General features: G+C 41.9%; 1 protein-coding gene across 1 annotated transcript in view; it reads right to left on the bottom strand.

The window, feature by feature from the left end:
* The window catches only part of MARCHF4 (membrane associated ring-CH-type finger 4), an 86,995-nt gene that overhangs the window by 10,871 nt on the left and 54,390 nt on the right, over positions 1-21,734 (bottom strand). Inside the window, exon 3 of the mRNA XM_040439430.1 lies at positions 20,633-20,825. Within this exon, the coding sequence (XP_040295364.1) occupies positions 20,633-20,825 (193 nt within the window). The remainder of the gene's footprint in view (positions 1-20,632; positions 20,826-21,734) is intronic.

The raw sequence follows: 21,734 nt of genomic DNA, 5'->3' as shown, positions 1-21,734 counted from the left end.
ACTACTATAATACTGCTTCTATGTACAAGAATATAACTGCTATAATACTGCTCCTATGTACAAGAATATAACTGCTATAATACTGCTCCTATGTACAAGAATATAACTACTATAATACTGCCTCCTATGTACAAGAATATAACTACTATAATACTGCTCCTATGTACAAGAATATAACTACTATAATACTGCCTCCTATGTGCAAGAATATAACTACTATAATACTGCTCCTATGTACAAGAATATAACTACTATAATACTGCTCCTATGTACAAGAATATAACTACTATAATACTGCTCCTATGTACCAGAATATAACTACTATAATACTGCTTCTATGTACAAGAATATAACTGCTATAATACCGCTCCTATGTACAAGAATAAAACTACTATAATACTGCTCCTATGTACAAGAATATAACTGCTATAATACTGCTCCTATGTACAAGAATATAACTACTATAATACTGCCTCCTATGTACAAGAATATAACTACTATAATACTGCTCCTATGTACAAGAATATAACTACTATAATACTGCTCCTATGTACAAGAATATAACTACTATAATACTGCTCCTATGTACAAGAATATAACTGCTATAATACTGCTCCTATGTACAAGAATATAACTACTATAATACTGCCTCCTATGTACAAGAATATAACTACTATAATACTGCCTCCTATGTACAAGAATATAACTACTATAATACTGCTCCTATGTACAAGAATATAACTACTATAATACTGCCTCCTGTGCACAAGAATATAACTACTATAATACTGCTCCTATGTACAAGAATATAACTACTATAATACTGCTCCTATGTACAAGAATATAACTATTATAATACTGCTCCTATGTACAAGAATATAACTACTATAATACTGCCTCCTATGTACAAGAATATAACTACTATAATACTGCCTCCTATGTACAAGAATATACCTGCTTTAATAGTATCCCCATATGTGAAAATACAACTGACTAAGGCGACTTTCACACTAGCATTTTTACTGGATCCGGCAGGGTTCAGCAAAAACGCTTCCGTTACTGATAATACAACCATCTGCATCCGTTATGATTGGATCCGATTGTATTATCTTTAACATTGCCAAGACAGATCCAGCATGATCCCCAATGCAAGTCAATGGGGGACGGATCAGTTTTCTATTGTGGCGGATTGTGGCAGAGAAAACGGATCCGTCTCCATTGACTTGCATTGGGGGTCATGCCGGATCAGTCTTGCTCCGAATCCCAGGACAAAAAGCAAACTACAAGTTGCGGTTTGCTCTCCGGTCTGGGAACGCAACTTAACGCAACGGAATGCATTTTCGTGACTCCGTTCTGTTCAGTTACGTTTTGTCCCCATTGACAATGAATAAGGACAAAACTGAAGTGTTTTTTTCCGGTATTTTGCCCCTATGACGGATCTCAATACCGGAAAACTAAAACGCTAGTGTGAAAGTAGCCTAAAAGATGTCTTGAAATATTGCACTTTTTTTTACCCTGGATCCTGGAGCACACCTTAGGCTGCTGCTTTCTGTTACTTGCAAGCCACTTGTAAGCTTTGCAGTGTAGACTGGGACAGCAGAGTTATCTCATTATAAGTGAGTCAGTGACAGCTACTGTATGTTATTACAGAGTTGTGTATGCAGCTCCCCTGTCGCTCACTGTCCATCACCAATTATTTATTAAATGTTTCTGTCAATTGCTGCTGCACTGTGTATACTGGAAATACAATATGGCCGCCCCTCTATATACATAGCACATAGATTCCAACAGCCTTTCTCAGTCTCCTGCAGCCTCTGTCTGTATAACCCTCATCCTCCTCGATCAGCAGTGGATCAGGTCCAGATCCCGTACAGGATATAATCACAGACGCTGTAGTGAGGGAATGAAGAGGAGTCACAGTCAGGTCCCTGAATTCATCCATCTGGAGACACGAGCGGCGTCTTGTTTTTATTTCCTCTCCTTTCACTACTTAAGATTGGTTATTGATTTTCTGTGTTGAGATCAGGAAGCTGCGGAATGAGAGATGGAGGAGGAGAGCCGCTGCTGATGGAAGAAGTGAGAGTCACCGCCTGAGGTCTGAGGCTTACAATGCAAGGGGAGCACCCCCAGAAGTGTGGAGCACAGAAGGGACCGTCTGGAGGCATCTCACCATAGATCACCGATTGTAGGACGCACCAAGAAACTAGAGGAATACTTCCCCATCAGATTGCAGGGGCCCTCGCCCATGTGCCGGAGGACTTCCATCAGAGAATAGGAGGCTCCCTTAAAGATACTGAGGTAGACAACCGGGGAATGGAGGTAGAGCCCCATGATACTAGAAGTAGATCCCCATGGTACTGGAGGTAGATCTCCATGGTACTGGAGGTAGAGCCCCATGATACTAGAAGTAGATCCCCATGGTACTGGAGGTAGATCTCCATGATACTGGAGGTAGAGCCCCATGATACTAGAAGTAGATCCCCATGGTACTGGAGGTAGATCTCCATGGTACTGGAGGTAGAGCCCCATGGTACTGGAGGTAGAGCCCCATGGAACTGGAGGTAGAGCCCCATGGTACTGGAGGTAGAGCCCCATGGTACTGGAGGTAGAGCCCCATGGTACTGGAGGTAGAGCCCCATGGTACTGGAGGTAGAGCCCCATGGTACTGGAGGTAGAGCCCCATGGTACTGGAGGTAGAGCCCCATGGTACTGGAGGTAGATCTCCATGGTACTGGAGGTAGATCTCCATGATACTGGAGGTAGATCACCATGATACTCGAGGTAGATCCCCATTATACTCGAGGTAGATCCCCATGATACTCAATGTATATCCCCATGATACTCAATGTATATCCCCATGATACTCAAGGTATATCCCCATGATACTACATGTAGATCCCCATGGTACTAGAGGTAGATCCCCATGATACTAGAGGTAGATCCCCATGCTACTGGAGGTAGATCTCCATGATACTCAAGGTAGATCCCCATGCTACTGGAGGTAGATATCCATGATACTCAAGGTAGATCCCCATGATACTGGAGGTAGATCCCCATGATACTGAGCCAAGTCGTCTTCTGCTTGGAGAGGACGTGATTCGTTTTTTTTACATCACATGCAATTTTCAGTAAATTCTACGGCAAACACCGAGCGTCTGGAGCGGCGTCCCCGGGTTATACACCGCAAATATTACACGCAAATCTAATATCCGGAGATCACATGGAAGGTCAGCGCAATATCATATACACGGGATAATGCCGTAACAGCCTAGAGAAACCCACACTGTGCTTCTATCTATCTATCGGATGGTTTCTCCTCGTCCTCCATTCATTATTGCTGACAGTTTCCATTCTTCCTGGTCATTTATCCGTACATGTGAGTTCTAAGGCTATGAGGCTTAGAGCCATCAGGAGGTACGAGCCACAATTCTAAATCTCAGCGTCTCTCGGTCTCTGGGAAATACAATGTGCCGGATATGAGAAAGACGAGTGAAGCAGGAGCGAGGGAAGGGAACAGTGTGCGAAGGAGTAGGCTCATATCCAGCTGTCCTTGAAATACTATATAGCATCTATACACACTAGCAATACCCTCCCCCTTATGACATCACAACTACTGATGACATACTATATAGCATCTATATGAGTGGTACCCTCCGCCTAGTGACATCAAGGTACTGATGACATACTATATAGCATCAATACGAGTGGTACCCTCCCCCTAGTGACATCACAGTACTGATGACATACTATATAGCATCTATAAGCATCTATATGAGTGGTACCCTCCCCCTAGTGACATCACAGTACTGATGACATACTATATAGCATCTATATGAGTGGTACCTTCCCCCTAGTGACATCACAGTACTGATGACATACTATATAGTATCTATAAGCATCTATATGAGTGGTACCCTCCGCCTAGTGACATCACAGTCCTGATGACATACTATATAGTATCTATAAGCATCTATATGAGTGGTACCCTCCCCCTATTGACATCACAGTACTGATGACATACTATATAGCATCTATAAGCATCTATATGAGTGGTACCCTCCGCCTATTGACATCACAGTACTGATGACATACTATATAGTATCTATAAGCATCTATATGAGTGGTACCCTCCGCCTATTGACATCACAGTACTGATGACATACTATATAGTATCTATAAGCATCTATATGAGTGGTACCCTCCGCCTAGTGACATCACAGTCCTGATGACATACTATATAGTATCTATAAGCATCTATATGAGTGGTACCCTCCCCCTAGTGACATCACAGTACTGATGACATACTATATAGTATCTATAAGCATCTATATGAGTGGTACCCTCCGCCTAGTGACATCACAGTCCTGATGACATACTATATAGTATCTATAAGCATCTATATGAGTGGTACCCTCCCCCTATTGACATCACAGTACTGATGACATACTATATAGCATCTATATGAGTGGTACCCTCCGCCTAGTGACATCACAGTCCTGATGACATACTATATAGTATCTATAAGCATCTATATGAGAGGTACCCTCCCCCTAGTGACATCACAGTACTGATGACATACTATATAGCATCTATAAGCATCTATATGAGTGGTACCCTCCCCCTAGTGACATCACAGTACTGATGACATACTATATAGCATCTATAAGCATCTATATGAGTGGTACCCTCCGCCTAGTGACATCACAGTACTGATGACATACTATATAGCATCTATATGAGTGGTACCTTCCCCCTAGTGACATCACAGTACTGATGACATACTATATAGCATATAGCATCTATAAGCATCTATATGAGTGGTACCCTCCGCCTAGTGACATCACAGTACTGATGACATACTATATAGTATCTATAAGCATCTATATGAGTGGTACCTTCCCCTAGTGACATCACAGTACTGATGACATACTATATAGCATCTATAAGCATCTATATGAGTGGTACCCTCCCCCTAGTGACATCACAGTACTGATGACATACTATATAGCATCTATAAGCATCTATATGAGTGGTACCCTCCGCCTAGTGACATCACAGTACTGATGACAAACTATATAGCATCTATAAGCATCTATATGAGTGGTACCCTCCCCCTAGTGACATCACAGTACTGATGACAAACTATATAGCATCTATATGAGTGGTACCCTACCCCTAGTGACATCATAGTACTGATGACATACTATATAGCATCTATAAGCATCTATATGAGTGGTACCCTCCCCCTAGTGACATCACAGTACTGATGACAAACTATATAGCATCTATATGAGTGGTACCCTCCCCCTTATGACATCACAACTACTGATGACATACTATATAGCATCTATATGAGTGGTACCCTCCCCCTAGTGACATCACAGTACTGATGACATACTATATAGCATCTATATGAGTGGTACCCTCCCCCTAGTGACATCACAGTACTGATGACATACTATATAGTATCTATAAGCATCTATATGAGTGGTACCCTCCCCCTAGTGACATCACAGTACGGATGACATACTATATAGCATCTATATGAGTGGTACCCTCCCCCCTAGTGACCTCACAGTACTGATTACATACTATATAGCATCTATATGAGTGGTACCCTCCCCCTAGTGACATCACAGTACTGATGACATACTATATAGCATGCAACTATATAACTATACCTCATTGGCTCAGACTCCATCAAACAATAAGGTAAAGCTGCAGTCACTTATCATAGCTAAGCCCTAATCAAGCAGGGCTGCTGTGTAAAGCATGGTGGAGAAGACTGAGCTTCTAATGAGACAGGATGTGGATTTCCAATAGTCCCAGAGCTGGAGCCACTGGATGAGAGATCCAGAATGAAGAATAGGTCAGAGGTCACCACTGGTCAGGTCTGAAGCAAGGTCAAAGGTGACAAAGCTAAGTCAGGAACAAGAGAAGGTCGAGGGGGTCACAAGCATCAAAGTCATTGTCAAGAATACACCAGCCCAAACCATGGGGTCACATGCATTGTGCACTGGGATTTTAAAACACAAGTGCGTGTGTATCACTAATGTGGCATTGCTCCACATTAACCATAAGTCGGCCATTCACGCGAGACTCGACATCAACACTGGCCAATGTAATTAAAGGGGTCGTCTAGAATTAGAAAAATATGGCTGCCCTCTTCCAGAAACAGAACAACACCCTTCTACAGGTTGTGTCCGGTACTGCACCTCAGCTCTATTGAAGGGAATGGGGCTCAGCTGCTATACCGCACGCAGCCTACATGTATGGCCGGAAGAAGGCAGCCATGTTTTTCTGCTCCTGCACAACCCCTTTAACTTAAATTGACTTCATAAATGTGGATCTCACTAATGAGAAGCCATGACTGAGCACATGAAGTGACAGTAATTGTGAATTTTCTGCAGCGCCCTGTCACCGGAGAACCTCGTGGTGCTGACACCTGACAACTAAATACCAGCCTTTTTGTGTCTGAAGCATTTCAGAATGACAACTGCAGTGAGATAAGTCAACTTCTTGTATCAATTAACAATAGTACTGAGCTGTCTTATATTTCAGTCACCTTCAGAGCTGCATTCAGAATTCTGTTGTTTGCAGAATGGAATGGTTGTGCAGCTGATCTGAACTACAAGGACAGTCACAGGACCCAGCAGCTTTGCTCCGGCTTACTAAGTGTCCGCAATACTCTGCACCTGGGTAACAGAATACTAGAAGCATTATGAATACAGCTCTTGATGGGACAAGAGAAGAAGACATGAAATAATTCAAGACCAGCATAAGATTGTCAAATACCTGCTCTGCATTGTATTAAGATTTAAACTGTATGTAAATGGATGCAGAGATGTAATAAAGAGGATGCAGAGATCTGAGAACATAACTGCCCACCGCATTATAGGAGCTCAGGTAAGCTGTTAGCGGTATGACTTTCAACCAACTTGCTGACTTTTTCCAAAAGCAAACACAAGCATAGAGAGTACAGCTCTGGATTATACTTCATGATGTACATCAGAATTAGTACATGATAGGTAATGTAAATATGAAGCAGAAAAGTGAGTGCAGCTCTAGAGTATGTACAGATGATATTCAGGATCAGTACAGGATTAGTAATGTAATGTATGTACACAGTGACTGCACCAGCAGAATAGTGAGTGCAGCTCTTGAGAATAATACAGGATGTAACTCAGGATCAGTACAGGATAAGTAATGTAATGTATGTACACAGTGACTGCACCAGCAGAATAGTGAGTGCAGCTCTGGAGTATAATACAGGATGTAACTCAGGATCAGTACAGGATAAGTAATGTATGTACACAGTGACTCCACTAGCAGAATAGTGAGTACAGCTCTGGAGTATAATACAGGATGTAACTCAGGATCAATACAGGATAAGTAATGTATGTACACAGTGACTGCACCAGCAGAATAGTGAGTGCAGCTCTGGGGTATAATACAGGATGTAACTCAGGATCAGTACAGGATAAGTAATGTATGTACACAGTGACTGCACCAGCAGAATAGTGAGTGCAGCTCTGGGGTATAATACAGGATGTAACATAGGATCAGTACAGGATAAGTAATGTATGTACACAGTGACTGCACCAGCAGAATAGTGAGTGCAGCTCTGGGGTATAATACAGGATGTAACATAGGATCAGTACAGGATAAGTAATGTATGTACACAGTGACTGCACCAGCAGAATAGTGAGTGCAGCTCTGGAGTATAATACAGGATGTAACTCAGGATCAGTACAGGATAAGTAATGTATGTACACAGTGACTGCATCAGCAGAATAGTGAGTGCAGCTCTGGTAAACCTCCCAGTGGCATTCTAATATTATGCCATTTTTAGGTTAAACAAATAAATATCTTTATAGCTCAATTTTTCTGATAAAGATATCTGGTTTCTAACATAAATAAATAACAGCAGCAAATGCTCTGAAATAATAAATAAATCTCACCTCTTCTGTCCTTCAGATGCCGCTCTCTGATGATCTTGGTCTTTTTTTATAAGTGTTTACCATGTGACTGAAGCAGCAAATCAGTGGCCTCCGTGGTCATGTCTTATACAACTGCTGAGCAGTAACGCCAGTAGGGTGGTATGTGGCTGCGGTATGTGGCTGTGGAAGCTATTGATTGACTGCGGTGGTCACATGCTGCCTGCTTGGAAACCAAGACTGCGGAGACCACTAGAGTACCGATGCTGGATCAGTGGGGGATTAATGGTGAAAAGCCAGATACTCCCTTTAAATGATAACATTATGACTGCACTGAAGGGATCATACTGCTTTTGTAAAGAACTTCATGTATCCACAGTAAACTCCTGAGCTCCCCCTAGTGGTGACCGCAGGCAGATAGAGTTTCTCTATGTACAGGCTTTGGAGCCCGGACCACTATGAAAATGTGTTAAGAAATGAATCAATGCAGAATTCTGGAGATCTTTAGATTAATATTATGGGATAATATGGTGTCTATGTTGCTGAGAGTCAGCGTCCTCACAGCCACTTGTATAAACCAATCCAGATGCCCCGACTCCCCTCCCCGCTATATATGATCCACCGCTATTGAGCTATCAACATCTGTCGCTTCGCCAGCTCGAGCCGCATCATTTGAGCCCAGCGCAGGACAACGCCGCCGAGCAGCTGGAGAATGAGCTTCAGCTTTGAAGCCCAGGCAGGAGGGGGCCCCATTATAAGACCTCCGCGGCTTGTGTGCTGCTCTTTGGCATCCTGCCCGCACTCTGTGCCATGGACCAGCAGGTCGGGATCTGATCCTGCAGAATGTCGTGGAGCTCGCTGGGTTATTCTGTGCACGGAGCGCGCCTGCCCTGCATGTGAATGGCAGTGATTTGGATACAAGTGAGCGAAGCGTACAGATGTTTTGGACAGAGATGTGACGGCTTCACAGCCGGCAGGAGGCAAATATAATTAGAGAAAAGGATGGGAAGATCATATCACATACTGACTCTCCTCATTATAGCCCCAGACAAGGGGACGGGGGACTCATAAAGATTCATTACACAGTAAATTATATAAGTACAGCTGCTATAACCTGGGTATCTCCTGTATATAATAATATAGCTGGTATAAGTTATACATCTTCTTGTATATAGTGATATGGACCATGCTGGTATAACCTGGGTATCTCCTGTATATAATTATATATGTACAGCTGGTATAAGTTATACATCTTCTTGTATATAGTGATATGGACCATGCTGGTATAACCTGGGCATCTCCTGTATATAATTATATATGTACAGCTGGTATAAGTTATACATCTTCTTGTATATAGTGATATGGACCATGCTGGTATAACCTGGGCATCTCCTGTATATAATTATATATGTACAGCTGGTATAAGTTATACATCTTCCTGTATATAGTGATATGGAGCATGCTGGTATAACCTGGGTATCTCCTGTATATAATTATACATGTACAGCTGGTATAAGTTATACATCTTCTTGTATATAGTGATATGGAGCATGCCGGTATAACCTGGGCATCTCCTGTATATAATTATATATGTACAGCTGGTATAAGTTATACATCTTCTTGTATATAGTGATATGGACCATGCTGGTATAACCTGGGTATCTCCTGTATATAATTATATATGTACAGCTGGTATAAGTTATACATCTTCTTGTATATAGTGATATGGAGCATGCCGGTATAACCTGGGCATCTCCTGTATATAATTATATATGTACAGCTGGTATAAGTTATACATCTTCTTGTATATAGTGATATGGACCATGCTGGTATAACCTGGGTATCTTCTGTATATAATTATATATGTACAGCTGGTATAAGTTCTACATCTTCTTGTATATAGTGATATGGAGCATGCTGGTATAACCTGGGCATCTCCTGTATATAATTATATATGTACAGCTGGTATAAGTTATACATCTTCTTGTATATAGTGATATGGAGCATGCCGGTATAACCTGGGCATCTCCTGTATATAATTATATATGTACAGCTGGTATAAGTTATACATCTTCTTGTATATAGTGATATGGAGCATGCTGGTATAACCTGGGCATCTCCTGTATATAATTATATATGTACAGCTGGTATAAGTTATACATCTTCTTGTATATAGTGATATGGAGCATGCCGGTATAACCTGGGCATCTCCTGTATATAATTATATATGTACAGCTGGTATAAGTTATACATCTTCTTGTATATAGTGATATGGAGCATGCTGGTATAACCTGGGCATCTCCTGTATATAATTATATATGTACAGCTGGTATAACCTGGGTATCTCCTGTATATAATTATATATGTACAGCTGGTATAAGTTACACATCTTCTTGTATACTGTGATATGGAGCATGCTGGTATAACCTGGGTATCTCCTGTCTATAATTATATATGTACAGCTGGTATAAGTTATATATCTTCTTGTATATAGTGATATGGAGCATGCTGGTATAACCTGGGCATCTCCTGTATATAATTATATATGTACAGCTGGTATAACCTGGGCATCTCCTGTATATAATTATAGATGTACAGCTGGTATAACCTGGGCATCTCCTGTATATAATTATATATGTACAGCTGGTAAAAGTTATACATCTTCTAGTATATAGTGATATGGACCATGCTGGTATAACCTGGGCATCTCCTGTATATAATTATATATGTACAGCTGGTATAAGTTATACATCTTCTAGTATATAGTGATATGGAGCATGCTGGTATAACCTGGGTATCTCCTGTATATAGTTATATATGTACCGCTGGTATAAGTTATACATCTTCTTGTATATAGTGATATGGACCATGCTGGTATAACCTGGGCATCTCCTGTATATAATTATATATGTACAGCTGGTACAAGTTATACATCTTCTAGTATATAGTGATATGGACCGTGCTGGTATAACCTGGGCATCTCCTGTATATAATGATATATGTACAGCTGGTATAACCTGGGTATCTCCTGTATATAATTATATATGTACAGCTGGTATAACCTGGGTATCGCCTGTATATAATTATATATGTACAGCTGGTATAAGTTATACATCTTCTTGTATATAGTGATATGGAGCATGCTGGTATAACCTGGGCATCTCCTGTATATAATTATATATGTACAGCTGGTACAAGTTATACATCTTCTAGTATATAGTGATATGGACCATGCTGGTATAACCTGGGCATCTCCTGTATATAATTATATATGTACAGCTGGTATAAGTTATACATCTTCTTGTATATAGTGATATGGAGCACGCTGGTATAACCTGGGCATCTCCTGTATATAATTATATATGTACAGCCGGTATAAGTTATACATCTTCTTGTATATAGTCATATGGACCATGCTGGTATAACCTGGGTATATCCTGTATATAATTATATATGTACAGCCGGTATAAGTTATACATCTTCTTGTATATAGTCATATGGACCATGCTCGTATAACCTGGGCATCTCCTGTATATAATTATATATGTACAGCTGGTATAAGTTATACATCTTCTTGTATATAGTGATATGGAGCATGCCGGTATAACCTGGGCATCTCCTGTATATAATTATATAAGTACAGCTGGTATAAGTTATACATCTTCTTGTATATAGTGATATGGAGCATGCTGGTATAACCTGGGTATCTCCTGTATATAATTATATATGTACAGCTGGTATAACCTGGGTATCTCCTGTATATAATTATATATGTACAGCTGGTATAAGTTACACATCTTCTTGTATACTGTGATATGGAGCATGCTGGTATAACCTGGGTATCTCCTGTCTATAATTATATATGTACAGCTGGTATAAGTTATATATCTTCTTGTATATAGTGATATGGACCATGCTGGTATAACCTGGGCATCTCCTGTATATAATTATATATGTACAGCTGGTATAACCTGGGCATCTCCTGTATATAATTATAGATGTACAGCTGGTATAACCTGGGCATCTCCTGTATATAATTATAGATGTACAGCTGGTATAACCTGGGCATCTCCTGTATATAATTATATATGTACAGCTGGTATAAGTTATACATCTTCTTGTATATAGTGATATGGACCATGCTGGTATAACCTGGGCATCTCCTGTATATAATTATATATGTACAGCTGGTATAAGTTATACATCTTCTTGTATATAGTGATACGGAGCATGCTGGTATAACCTGGGTATCCCCTGTATATAATTATATATGTACAGCTGGTATAAGTTATACATCTTCTTGTATATAGTGATATGGACCATGCTGGTATAACCTGGGTATCCCCTGTATATAATTATATATGTACAGCTGGTATAAGTTATACATCTTCTTGTATATAGTGATACGGAGCATGCTGGTATAACCTGGGTATCTCCTGTATATAATTATATATGTACAGCTGGTATAAGTTATACATCTTCTTGTATATAGTGATATGGAGCATGCTGGTATAACCTGGGCATCTCCTGTATATAATTATATATGTACAGCTGGTATAAGTTATACATCTTCTTGTATATAGTGATATGGACCATGCTGGTATAACCTGGGTATCCCCTGTATATAATTATATATGTACAGCTGGTATAAGTTATACATCTTCTTGTATATAGTGATACGGAGCATGCTGGTATAACCTGGGTATCTCCTGTATATAATTATATATGTACAGCTGGTATAAGTTATACATCTTCTTGTATATAGTGATATGGAGCATGCTGGTATAACCTGGGCATCTCCTGTATATAATTATATATGTACAGCTGGTATAAGTTATACATCTTCTTGTATATAGTGATATGGAGCATGCCGGTATAACCTGGGCATCTCCTGTATATAATTATATATGTACAGCTGGTATAAGTTATACATCTTCTTGTATATAGTGATATGGAGCATGCTAGTATAACCTGGGTATCTCCTGTATATAATTATATATGTACAGCTGGTATAACCTGGGTATCTCCTGTATATAATTATATATGTACAGCTGGTATAAGTTACACATCTTCTTGTATACTGTGATATGGAGCATGCTGGTATAACCTGGGTATCTCCTGTCTATAATTATATATGTACAGCTGGTATAAGTTATATATCTTCTTGTATATAGTGATATGGAGCATGCTGGTATAACCTGGGCATCTCCTGTATATAATTATATATGTACAGCTGGTATAACCTGGGCATCTCCTGTATATAATTATAGATGTACAGCTGGTATAACCTGGGCATCTCCTGTATATAATTATATATGTACAGCTGGTAAAAGTTATACATCTTCTAGTATATAGTGATATGGAGCATGCTGGTATAACCTGGGCATCTCCTGTATATAATTATATATGTACAGCTGGTATAAGTTATACATCTTCTAGTATATAGTGATATGGAGCATGCTGGTATAACCTGGGTATCTCCTGTATATAGTTATATATGTACCGCTGGTATAAGTTATACATCTTCTTGTATATAGTGATATGGACCATGCTGGTATAACCTGGGCATCTCCTGTATATAATTATATATGTACAGCTGGTACAAGTTATACATCTTCTAGTATATAGTGATATGGACCATGCTGGTATAACCTGGGTATCGCCTGTATATAATTATATATGTACAGCTGGTATAAGTTATACATCTTCTTGTATATAGTGATATGGAGCATGCTGGTATAACCTGGGTATCTCCTGTATATAATTATATATGTACAGCTGGCATAAGTTATACATCTTCTTGTATATAGTGATATGGACCATGCTGGTATAACCTGGGTATCTCCTGTATATAATTATATATGTACAGCTGGTATAAGTTATACATCTTCTTGTATATAGTGATATGGAGCACGCTGGTATAACCTGGGCATCTCCTGTATATAATTATATATGTACAGCCGGTATAAGTTATACATCTTCTTGTATATAGTCATATGGACCATGCTGGTATAACCTGGGTATATCCTGTATATAATTATATATGTACAGCCGGTATAAGTTATACATCTTCTTGTATATAGTCATATGGACCATGCTGGTATAACCTGGGCATCTCCTGTATATAATTATACATGTACAGCTGGTATAAGTTATACATCTTCTTGTATATAGTGATATGGAGCATGCTGGTATAACCTGGGTATATCCTGTATATAATTATATATGTACAGCCGGTATAAGTTATACATCTTCTTGTATATAGTGATATGGAGCATGCTGGTATAACCTGGGCATCTCCTGTATATAATTATATATGTACAGCTGGTATAAGTTATACATCTTCTGTATACAGTGATATGGAGCATGCTGGTATAACCTGGGCATCTCCTGTATATAATTATATATGTACAGCTGGTATAACCTGGGTATCTCCTGTATATAATTATATATGTACAGCTGGTATAAGTTATACATCTTCTTGTATATAGTGATATGGACCATGCTGGTATAACCTGGGTATCTCCTGTATATAATTACATATGTACAGCTGGTATAACCTGGGCATCTCCTGTATATAATTATATATGTACAGCTGGTATAAGTTATACATCTTCTTGTATATAGTGATATGGAGCACGCTGGTATAACCTGGGCATCTTCTGGTGAATTATTATATCAGTTTTATAGGAAGGGGCAGGAGAAGGAGTGCTATGTAATCTTCCCGCACACTGAGTAGACATTATACATTATACATCAGCATTGGTTGTATGGGTGGTGGAGATGAGGGGTGGGGGGGGGGGGGCGGCATGGAGTGGGTGCAGTGCTGTATTGAGGCAATAAATGAGGAGCAGGGACAGAGGTGACAATTCATCAAAAATATTGGTCTCTGTGGATCGGCCGTTTCTCACCCTTTGAATGAAGATTATAGGAGAGCAGCCCTGGAAATATCTGCACGGATATAAACCTTTGCTGTGCTCAGAGTGAGACCTGTAAACTCAGTGAATAGAAATCTTGGGCTCTTTGTCTTCTGCCAGGTTCTTACATTTTATAATCGGCTCTTTCTTTGTTATGGCCGCCATTACATCTCACTCACATTGCCACCCAGCTTTCCTAGACTCCTGAGTGGCTGATATGCTGAGTAATTCAGGGATACATCCCCCGCTTCCACATCACAGCATAACTAGGCAAATGCCAGAGCCAGCTGTCACCCAGCTTTCCCAGTAAAATAAGAGACGGTTACAGAGAATTCTTTGGCCGTGACATCATAAGGGGACGACTTTAGGATCAGCAAAAAGCTGGGACAAGTGACCTCACTGGTCCTGCACTGGTAACGCCGTGTGGCCATTTATTACTACACATGTGATTGTGATTGAGGGTCTGATCTCTGGGACATGCTGCAGTTCCCCTTGTTTGGGGTGGAGGGTCCTGGCAATCAGATCCCAGTTGATGCCATAACATAATGTTATACCATCCTATAATGGGAAAAGACCACTGCCGATCAGTGGTAAGTAATCTGCTGCCACCAGCAATGGGGGGCACAGAGGGTAATGGGGACTGTGGACCTCTCAGCTTTCACTGGGTGAATATGTCTGAAAGTAGCAGCAGAAGCAAAGATGGAATATCAAACAGCAAAACAATCATTCGCTTTGTTACTTTGTATCAGATCCGATCTTGTATCCAGGCTAGAGGCCGTATCTCATCTTGTATCCAGGCTAGAGGCCGTATCTCATCTTGTATCCAGGCTAGAGGCCGTATCTCATCTTGTATCCAGGCTAGAGGCCGTATCTCATCTTGTATCCCGGCTATAGGCAGTATCTCATCTTGTATCCAGGCTAGAGGCCGTATCTCATCTTGTATCCAGGCTAGAGGCCGTATCTCATCTTGTGTCCAGGCTAAAGGCTGTATCTCATCTTGTATTATCCAGGCTATAGGCCGTATCTCATCTTGTATCCCGGCTATAGGCCGTATCTCATCTTGTATCCAGGCTAGAGGCAGTATCTCATCTTGTATCCCGGCTAGAGGCCGTATCTCATCTTGTATCCAGGCTGAAGGTCGTATCTCATCTTGTATCCAGGCAAAAGGTCGTATCTCATCTTGTATCCAGGCTAGAGGCCGTATCTCATCTTGTATCCAGGCTAGAGGCCATATCTCATCTTGTATCCAGGCCAGAGGCCGTATCTCATCTTGTATCCAGGCTAGAGGCCGTATCTCATCTTGTATCCAGGCTAGAGGCTGTATCTCATCTTGTATCCAGGCTAGAGGCCGTATCTCATTGTGTATCCAGGCTAGAGGCCGTATTTCATCTTGTATCCCGGCTATAGGCCGTATCTCATCTTGTATCCAGGCTAGAGGCCGTATCTCATCTTGTGTCCAGGCTAGAGGCCGTATCTCATCTTGTGTCCAGGCTAAAGGCTGTATCTCATCTTGTATTATCCAGGCTAGAGGCCGTATCTCATCTTGTATTATCCAGGCTAGAGGCCGTATCTCATCTTGTGTCCAGGCTAAAGGCCGTATCTCATCTTGTGTCCCGGCTATAGGCCGTATCTCATCTTGTATCCAGGCTAGAGGCCGTATCTCATCTTGTATCCAAGCCTCCTTTCCGTTGTACAGTTTTTCCCAATAATTTTCTCCTTTCCTCTAATGTTATAATCACATTTCCCATCATTACCGTCACACAGGGAAGGCTTCATCCCATCACTTCATTCTTGGTGCGAGATTAGTTTTTGTCAGTGAGTGTATAGGGGGTTAATGTGCCCAGTACAGTGCCAGCCACGGTGCTGCATATAGACATAGTGCATGCCACGTTATAAGATTTTTAAGGTGTTTTCAGATCCTTGCTTGCTGTCAGTGAATGTGAACATTCTTGTGTAAATCCAGTGGCAGCAACCCCTATATTCTCACAAGGCAGATTTGCCTGTGGATTTCACCCTTTAAAAACCGTTAGAGAACTAAAATTCGGGCTCCATTTACTTGCATTCCCTAGAAATTTTCAGTGCAAATCTGCTTCTTGTAAATGCAGCCTAACTGACCTGATCCCCCTCACAGCTGAGGGTTTGATACAGTTGTATCCAGTCCAGACAATCCTCTGTGAGCTCAACAGTCGGATCTCCAGGCTGATACAATGTAACAAACTACCAAGACAAGGGAGAGATTTATTGCTACAGGTGCATTTCTCTCTCCCAGGATTGTCTAGACTGGACAAACAGTAACAAACCCTCAGCTGTGAGTTGCCTTAGTTCTGCCACAATATGTAACCCGAATGTTCCGACAACAAGCAGATATCTTGAAAATGATGAGGAATTGAGACGCAAAGTACATCAGGAGGCTGCAGAAGTTTTCCTTATGCAATGCTTGCTCTTTGTTCTGCTCCTTCCTCCGCCGTCTCTCTCATCGGTCCTGGCGCTCTCGGATGTAATTGGGTGCTAATGTGTCTGTACAGAGCTGTCAGCAGGCGCGCAGACTGTCACCGAACTGTCATTGTATGAATGTCTGTTACCGCAGAGATGTTCTCTGCCTGCGCCCTCAGAGCTGGAAGCAGGCGCTGCAGAGTAATCAGGTGGACGGGGAGATGGCGGTGACTCAGGGGACACATCAGGACAAACGCTCCAGAATACGGAGAAACCATGAGGGTCCGAAGAGATGAGGGGTCTGAGAATCACAATTAGTCGTGACGTCTAATAATCATTTATTATTAGGCACTACAACCCCCATCATGTAGTGTAACTGAATTTCATCATAAAACAATCTCTAGGACCATTGTACTGCTGAGCCAGTGTATCTAAGCCTGTTAGGTGTGATGCTGTATCTAAGCCTGTTAGGTGTGATGCTGTCTGCTCAGCTGCTGTATCTAAGCCTGTTAGGTGTGATGCTGTATCTAAGCCTGTTAGGTGTGATGCTGTCTGCTCAGCTGCTGAATCTAAGCCTGTATCATGTGTCATACTATGTGATAGCCCGCTGTATCTAAGCCTATCATATGTGATACAGTTTACTGAGTCACTGTGTACCTAAGCCCATAATTTGAGATACAGCTTGCTTAGTCGCTGTATCTAAATTTATCACTAGTGATACGGTTTGCTAACTTGCAATATCTCAGCTTATATCGTGTGATATGTAGTTTGCTTCGTCACTATTTCTAAGCCTATAATTTGTGATAGTTTGTTAAGTTGCTGTATCTAAGCCTATCATGTAAGATGCAGTTTGTTCAGTCGCTGTATCCGAGTCAGGCATATGTGACAGTGTGATTAGTTGATGTATCTAAGCCTATATCATGTGTGATATGCTTTGGTTACTCTCTGTATCTAAGCCTGGCATATGTGATACTGTTTGCTTAGTCACTGTATCTAAGTCTGTCGTGTGTGATACAGTTTTCTCAGTCACTGTATCTAAGTCTGTCGTGTGTGATACAGTTTGCTTAGTCGCTGTATCTAAGTGTGGCATTTGTTAAACAATTTGTTTACTTGCTGTATCTACATCTGGAGTGTGTGATACAGTTTGCTTACTTTCTGTATCTAAGTCTGACATGTGTGATACTGTTTTCTTAGTCGCTGTATCTAAGTCTGACATGTGTGATACTGTTTTCTTAGTCGCTGTATCTAAGTCTGACATGTGTGATACGGTCTGCTCTAGATTTCGGGCCATACAGAGGAGTCTTCTAGGCCGGCGACGCTGATGCCTCCAGATGTAAAGCAGCGATCCTAGAAGTCAGCAACCTCCAGCTGTTCCAAAACTACAACTCCCAGAATCCTCCTTCTACTTCAATGGGAGTTACAAGACCAACCGAGCAAATGTGCATGCTGGGAGTTGTAGTGTCGAAGCAGCCGGAGTGCGCAGGTTGCTGATCCCTGCTATAAGTCCGTGCTCTATGTACCGCACCATGAAACAAGTTCTCTGCTGATACGGAAAAGATTAAGAGAAGTTTCTTCTTCTCCGGAATTTGACCGAAACGTGGAAGGACGAGGCGCCGACCCCACAGGATGAGACCCGTCATCACCGTCTGTCAGGATCAGCGGGATGCGAGGACGGCAGGGACTGCAATCTACATAACGAGAGGCGCGGCAGCGTCTTTACGACCACAGGCGGCGGTGAACATTACGATCTGTCGCTCATTAGCACGTCAGCGCTGGAGCGCAGCTACTCCGGTTAATTCTGCTCAGGCTCCTACAAAACCCTGGAAAATAAATCATAAAACGCATCGGCGTCTGATTGGCTTTAGGAGCTCGGTGATTTGCGGCTTCCGTTAACGTCCTTTGCTGTCACTGGCGTCGGAGCAGAGAAAATGGCTGCATCTCCCCCTCGGCAAAAAATGTCCTCGCCAAGCAGAAACGCTCAATTAGTAAATTCCGATGGGGGGGGGGGGGATCATTCCGATGAGTAATCGCTACGCTTCCTTCTGTTCCTTTCTCATGCAGATGGGGCGACGGTAAAAAAATAGCAAATGCATAAGATTTGTGAGGATTTTTATGGCGCTTTCTGTCTCATTTACTAGTGAAGACACTAACCGGCCGCGGGGGCTTCCGAGCGATGCCTGTAATAACGCAGCTCCGTGGCCGCTGCCCGTTTTGGGTAGAGGAAATATTATGGCTGCGGGCGTTTGGTGACAAATCAGAAACATTCTGCCCTATAACTTCTAAACTGCCGGAGTTGTAGGATGAAAAAATAGTGCACAATGGAAATAGTGGCTGACGCATTTCAGGCCACGGGAGGGGCTAAGAGTAGAAGTGGGGCACAACAGGCCCACGGTTTTTTAAAATGGTAACAGCAATACACAGGGCGAGGAGGGAGGGCCCCGAAACGAAATAAACTCAACACGACCAACGCGTTTTAGGAATCACCCAAATCCACGCAACCTATATGATCAGCTAACGTCCGTCACATTTGCATTAGTCGCGCCCTCACTGATTTAAGAGGAACAATGAGAGCGCAATTGTTGCAAAGGCCTCCATGTTTAGACTTTATGCATAGAAAAAAGACGACGATTCGCTTACACATTTCGAGCCATTTGTCGCAGCTTGAGACATTATGATACAATGAGGCATTATGGTATTAGGATGGATCACGCCCGCTGCAGAACCTTCTATAGGCGCCGCCTCCCCCACAATGTACCATACAGCGCCCAAATAATACAGTGATACAGGGTAAGCCGTGTTTTCGGCAGGTGCGTTAGGTTAGTGACCATCACGCAGTTTACAGCAGAGGTTGTCAGGGGTATAGCTATAAGGAGGGCAGAGGGGCTTCGGGCCTATGAGGTGCACGGCATTTGGGGGCCTGTAACCATTATGCATTGTCAGTTGCAGAGAGAGAAGATCCTCTAGGTGTAATGGTAACGCCCCCGTTGCTCCTAGAGGCTGAATTGCATATATTAAAACTTCATATTTCTCAGCAGTGCGGGCACATATGAACATGGGACCAACACAGATGCCTTCAGCTGCCAAGTGCACATGTAACAGGTCAGCCGGTGTCATAGGGACAAAACTGCTGACAGATGCCCTTTAATGTTGCAGAGCTGCAATACCACACACAACCCCTGGACAAGTGTGGCGCTGTTTCTGAAACCACTATGTGCACACAGTACAATTTCCTTAATCTGGCGTATGAAATTCTGATGATTCAGCACTAGTTTTGGGCACGGCATTGCAAAATTATTCTACTGCATAAAGCTCGGGTCTCAGCCCAGAATCGCCGGCGCTGCTCACCTATACACACAATGTCCATGAAGCCGTACATGCCGTAGCAGATCTGGAAGAGCAGGTCCTGACGCTGCCATTTTGCTGAGGGACTGAAGGTGGACCAGATGAGCCAGGAGATGCTGGCAATGAGGAAGAGGGAGCCCAAGATGGCAGCTGCAATCTGCACTTTCTCAATGACGGTTAGGGAGATGGCTTGCCACTGGAAACAGAAGGAGACATGGCTGAAGAGCAGAGGAAACACTGGCTGCTCTATACATCTGTGGGGCTCATTGCTTCCCTGATACAGAGCGCCAAATCCCCTGCCTAGACATGGAGTTGCCAGAAAAAAAGCCTAGCTACCATCAGCCACCACTAGGGGGAGCTCACTGCATACTGTGTATACAATGACCTCTATGACAGCACAGTATGTGGTGAGCTCCCCCTAGTGGTGACTGCAGGCAGCTGCATTTTATCACGCTCCTCTCTGCCTATGCAGCAGGTTCAGAGCTCTGTATCAGAAAAACATAATTTCAACTGCTAAAAGGATATGGTAGGAAATTAATCAGTATTAAAAACAACACATTTTGCTGAAGATTTACTTTAAATTAACAACCCACAAAAAAGAAGGAAATGTAGCATTAAAGGGGTTGTCCAGGATTAAAATAGCATAATTGCTTTCATCCAAAAACAGCACCACCCCTGTCCTCAGGTTGTATGCGGTATTGCAGCTCTGCCCCATTGACTCCAATGGAACTGAGCTGCAATACTAGACACAACCCATGGACAGGGGTGGTGCTGTTTTTGGAAGAAAGCAGCTATGTTTCCCTAATCCGGCACAACCCCTTTAATGTCCTACCTGAACCCAGCCATAGGCCCAGAAGACATCAAATGCTATAATAAAGGTATAACACACTATCATTATATAGCGGTGCAATATAAACTAGAATACAATATGAGGCATCATATATAAAGGGTATGGAAAACCGAACGTACAATGTCATGAAACCGTTACATGAAGCAACATTGTGTGCGATAAAATGTAGCAAAACTGACTGACAAAGTTAGGAGCACGTCCTCATATCGGTTGCACAAATAAGCTTTTTGCTACATTTTTGTGCAAATTCACAGC

The sequence above is a fragment of the Bufo bufo genome, chromosome 7, assembly GCF_905171765.1.
Source record: "Bufo bufo chromosome 7, aBufBuf1.1, whole genome shotgun sequence".
In the NCBI taxonomy this organism is placed as follows: domain Eukaryota; kingdom Metazoa; phylum Chordata; class Amphibia; order Anura; family Bufonidae; genus Bufo; species Bufo bufo.
Note: the sequence above shows the minus strand (reverse complement) of the source record. Positions and strands in the feature narration are given on the sequence as shown.